Here is a 4,517-nt window from a genome sequence, read left to right as displayed (position 1 = left end):
GAAAATCAACGCAGTGGTCCCATTATTTGCTCAGCTGAATCCTTCCAGTGTGCACAGGGATTGCTGTCAGGAGGGGAATAAAGGAAGATAGTGCCTGGGCTGGGGCTGAGCTCAGGAGGTCCGGAGTTACTTGCTGCTGCAGTGCCCGTATCCCATGGGATGCAGCTGTAAGAAGGCTGCACTAAGCAGGGCTTTGGGGGATGTCGGGGGATGCTCTTCTGGGTGACCCCAGTCTGGTGATTTGCTGGATCAGAGCTGTTATAGGGATGGGAATCATCAGAGGAAGCAGGGTGCTGTAGCTGTAGCTGATGCTGTGCCAGCACAAAGTGGGACCCAATGGCGTTGGCACCCCCCAGCCCCACGCAGGGCTCAGGGATCCCACCCAGACACCGGCATTTGGGAGGAAATCGGGGGGTGGGGGGGACACAGTGACCTACCCAAGGTCCGACTTAACGGCGGGGTAATCACTAGCAAATGTGCTCAGGGTGCTTGTTTAAAGCGGGTGGGGAAGGGAGGGGGGGGCTTTGCATCGTCAGAGAACAAAGCAGGGGGTGAGGTAGCCCCCCACCCGACCTCTGGAGCCCGGCAGCAGCGGGGACCCCCTTGCACCCTGCCCCACTGAATAGGGGGCGCAGAGCCCTGCCTCCCGCCTCTGCAGCGTGCCTTGTAACAGCTAACGATGGAAAATCCGAGGCATTTAAGTGGCTCCCGAATCCGCCCGGGAACCGTGATTGAGAGAAGTCAAATAAAATTTGTCATCTTTAAAATGCAGGAGGACGTTAATGGTGTGTTAGCCCGGATGATTAATACAAGCGCCTGCAAACAACCCTCCAACGTTTCCACCCTCCGCTGCAAGATGAATCGCTGCAAAGCGCCGTTAATCGCTAACATACCTCGGGCCCGAGCCCCTTCCTGCCCCACTGCCGCCGTCACCGCCTCAGTGCCCCGCAGTCCACGCTGGGACAAACTGAGGCCGGCCCCGGTGCGGTCAGATGGGGAATCGTCACCCAGGGGTGAAGCAGCACGGCCACAACGGGGCTCAGCCTGGGGATGGGGGGAGTGCGAAAGCAGCGTTGGGACCCCCCTGTCCTGGGATGGGGAAACGCAGGGCATGTCCTCACCTACCCACTGCTCTGTCAGTGTTAATGTGCACACACAGGTTAATTTCTATGTATTTATATCTGGAGGTGTGTGTTTTCTGTGCACGTGCGTGTGTGTGTGAATAAATCTGTGTGTGTGTATACATACACGTGCAGATATCTATGCACAGAACACATGGTGGGTGTGTGCAGGCCACGTAACACGTCTGTGGTGGCATGATGTGTGCGCAGTGCATCAGCTGCAAGTGTGTGCATGGCTGCAGCCAAGCGTGTATGTGACACAGCTGTGTGAGCGGTGCACGCAGCATCTCTGTGATGTGCTCCCATTCGTGTGCAAGTGCTGGACGTGTGCTTTCCCCAAGTGCACTTGCACACATCTATGCAGCACGTCCGTGTGCTGACTGCGGATGTGCAACATGCTCCCTGCATACAGGGCTCACATGCAACAACCTGAGGGTCCAGCACCACCATCCCAACACACGGAACCCAAAGTTGCTCCCTGCCCACACTGCAGCACCCTCTGCCGCACCGCTTCCCCGGGGCAGGGTCCCCCTCCCCGACCCCTCCACGGCTGCGGCTCTGGGGCAGTAGAATCCCCTGCGTTCCGCGGTGCCCACCCGGCCCCGCCGCCCCCCATTTCCCCGAGGGGCGCTGCGTGGTAAGGGGTGCGGAGATCCCGGCCCAGGAGAGGGAAGCAGACAGGATCACGAAGGTTGCGGTCCCCCCCTTGGTCACCGTTCGCCCCTTTCTCCGAGCTGGGAGGGAGGAGAGCGAGAGGCGGAGGTGTGAGCCCGAATAAAACGCCCCTCCGCTCCCCCCGGGGCCCCCGAGCATCCTCCCCTGCCCATTGGTTTCTCGGCGAGGGGGGGGCCCGGCCCTATAAAAAGGCAGAACCGGGAGGATCCAGAAAGGGTTAAAAAAAAAAGAATAAAAAAAAAGAAAGAAAAAAAGAAGAAGAAAAAAAAAAAAAAAGGAAGGAAAAAAAAAAAAACCCGAAAAAAAACACCCAACCCCGGCAACAACGAAACAACCCAAAGCCCGAAGGCAGCTCCGCCGCCGCAGCCCCGGCCCCGCCGCCCGCCCGGAGGAGCGCAGCGCAGCTCGGCCATGGAGCGGTGCTGAGCCCCGCGGGGCCCCGACGGACCATGAACCTGGTGGGGGGCTACCAGCACCATCACCATCACCACCACCACCACCACATGCTGCACGAGCCCTTCCTCTTCGGGCCGGCTGCTCGCTGCCACCAGGAGCGAGCTTATTTCCCCGGCTGGGTGCTGAACCCGGCCGAGGTGACCCCGGAGCTCCACGGGCAGAGCCCCGCGTACGGCCCCGCCGAGTTCGGTTCGGGAGGAGCGGGAAGGCTGGAAGCTCTAAACGGTCGTCTGGGGAGAAGGAAAGGGGTCGGGGGTCCTAAAAAGGAGAGGAGGAGAACGGAGAGCATCAACAGCGCTTTCGCTGAGCTCCGCGAGTGCATCCCCAACGTGCCCGCCGACACCAAGCTGTCCAAGATCAAGACGCTGCGCCTGGCCACCAGCTACATCGCCTACCTGATGGAGGTGCTGGCCAGGGACAGCCAGCCCGGAGAGCCCGAGGGCTTCAAGGCCGAGCTGAAGAAGGCCGACGGCCGAGAGAACAAGAGGAAACGGGAGACGGTAAGTGGCGGCCGCGGCCCCTTCCCCTGAGCTGCCCGACGGGAGCGGCGGGGCTGAGGGAAAACCCTTCCCAACTCTGCTGGGGAATTGCTTTTCCCCTCTAAAAAACAAACAAAAAAAGGGAACAGAATAAGGTTGGGGATTTCGGTGCAGGAAAGGTCGGGGATTAGCGCTGAAATCGCTTCGGGCCGCCCTTCCCCATCAGCCGGGGCGGATCGGAGCTGGGGCGGCCGCGGCTCTCCCCGTCCGTGGGGGGAGAACAGATCGCATCGTATCGTAATAGCAATAATAACTGTAACGGCAGTAATAACTTTAACAACAACTGCGGTCATAGTGTTATTAATAATAGTCATAATAGAAGGAAAAGGAGAAAAGCTCAGGCTCCATATCCCGGGGCTGCTCAGAGCCTCTTTGCTCTGCCCGGCTCTCCTCTCCTCACCGCTCTTTTCTCCGCAGCAGCCCGAGGTGTACTCGCAGCCTTTGGCTCATGGCGAGAAGAAGCTGAAGGGCCGCACCGGTTGGCCCCAGCAGGTCTGGGCTCTGGAACTGAACCCCTGAGCCCCGCTCCATGTGCAATGCCACCTGGGGAGGGGGGGGGAACCGGAGGGGGCACAGCGGGGCCGGGTGCCGCCGTTCCCCCCCCACCTCCCCGGGCTCCATCCCCGTTTTGAAGCCGTCCCCGCTCCCCCCGCCGCCCGCAGCCCCCGCCCGAGCCGGGCCGGGTGGGATCGGTGTTATTCGTTCGCTGTTGGAATAGCGAAGAAACCCCGACCGCGGCCGAGAGACTGCGTTGAAACTACCTAAGGTGCCTCCGGGACCGCGCCTGGGCCGGGCGTTCTACCTCAGCTCTGCATGACCACTTCCCGAGGGACCGGGTGCGCCACACCACGTATTTAAAACAAACAAACAAACAAACAAACAAATTCCCCCCCCCCCAAACCGGAATAATTAAAAGAAATAATAATAACAATAAAATTTAATCTTTATGCAAACGAGCCCGGCTCCGCCCGCTCCTCCTTCCCCGCCGCCTTCAGAACCGCGGTGTTGCTTGTTGGATGGGGCAGAGGGGCCGGGGGACACTTATTTCTGCAGCTCCCCGTCCTGCAGCCGCGTGGTTCGGGTCGGTACCGCGGGGTCCGATCCATCTCAGCGCTGTACGGGACGGCGCTCCCTGCTGTTCCCATTCCCTTCCCCACGAGGCAGCTGCCCCGCACAGCTGCACGCAGCGCTACGGTGGGGCTGAGCCCCCCATCCAGGCTCTGACACCCCATTGCTCACAGAACCCCAAACCTCCTCATTGCAGCCCCTCGGTCACGGCTTCTTGGACTGCTCGGGGCAAAAGCAAGATGGGAAAGGCATAAATTCATTGTACGGTTAATTCGAGAGTTTAGTTGGGAGCATTCTAGCTTCTATTTCACTAAAAATATATCAACAGGGACGCAACACCTATAAATCTCAAATGTTCCTATGAGGATCGCTGGTTTAAGGACCACGTTGTGCGTGTGCCCGGATCCATCCGGCCGCGCTGTGGGTACGGATGGTGTAAGGATAACAGCGGGTTGTGCGATGCAGCCCCGACCCCACAGCGGCTGTGTGCTGGGGGGAGCACCCCGAGCTCAGCCATCCGCCCGCTGCTTTGTATTAGCATCATACAGAGTCCTGCGTGGCATCGGATCTGCGAGTTAAAGCAGCAGGGGGGCTTTGTAAAAACAAAAAGAACAAGAAAACCAAAAAGGAAGAAAATGTACTCAAAAGTGGTTGTCAG

General features: G+C 59.3%; 1 protein-coding gene across 2 annotated transcripts; it reads left to right on the top strand.

Annotated features, from left to right (window-relative positions):
* Positions 1-2,009: 2,009 nt before the first annotated feature.
* Positions 2,010-3,874, top strand: HAND1 (heart and neural crest derivatives expressed 1). 2 transcript variants are annotated; one of them, XM_015875606.3, is made up of 2 exons: positions 2,010-2,752; positions 3,212-3,874. In XM_015875606.3, exons 1-2 carry the CDS (start codon positions 2,246-2,248, stop codon positions 3,308-3,310), a joined length of 606 nt encoding a protein of 201 aa, XP_015731092.2. In that variant the 5' UTR covers positions 2,010-2,245; the 3' UTR covers positions 3,311-3,874. The 2 variants fall into 2 exon arrangements, with proteins under 2 accessions (XP_015731092.2, XP_015731091.2); XM_015875605.3 differs by having other exon boundaries at positions 3,209-3,874.
* The last annotated feature ends 643 nt before the right edge of the window (positions 3,875-4,517 follow it).

Source organism: Coturnix japonica, chromosome 18 (assembly GCF_054131305.1).
Source record: "Coturnix japonica strain WE chromosome 18, WE-NBRP24, whole genome shotgun sequence".
Taxonomy (NCBI): Eukaryota; Metazoa; Chordata; class Aves; order Galliformes; family Phasianidae; genus Coturnix; species Coturnix japonica.
This window is presented reverse-complemented; position numbering and strand designations above follow the sequence as displayed.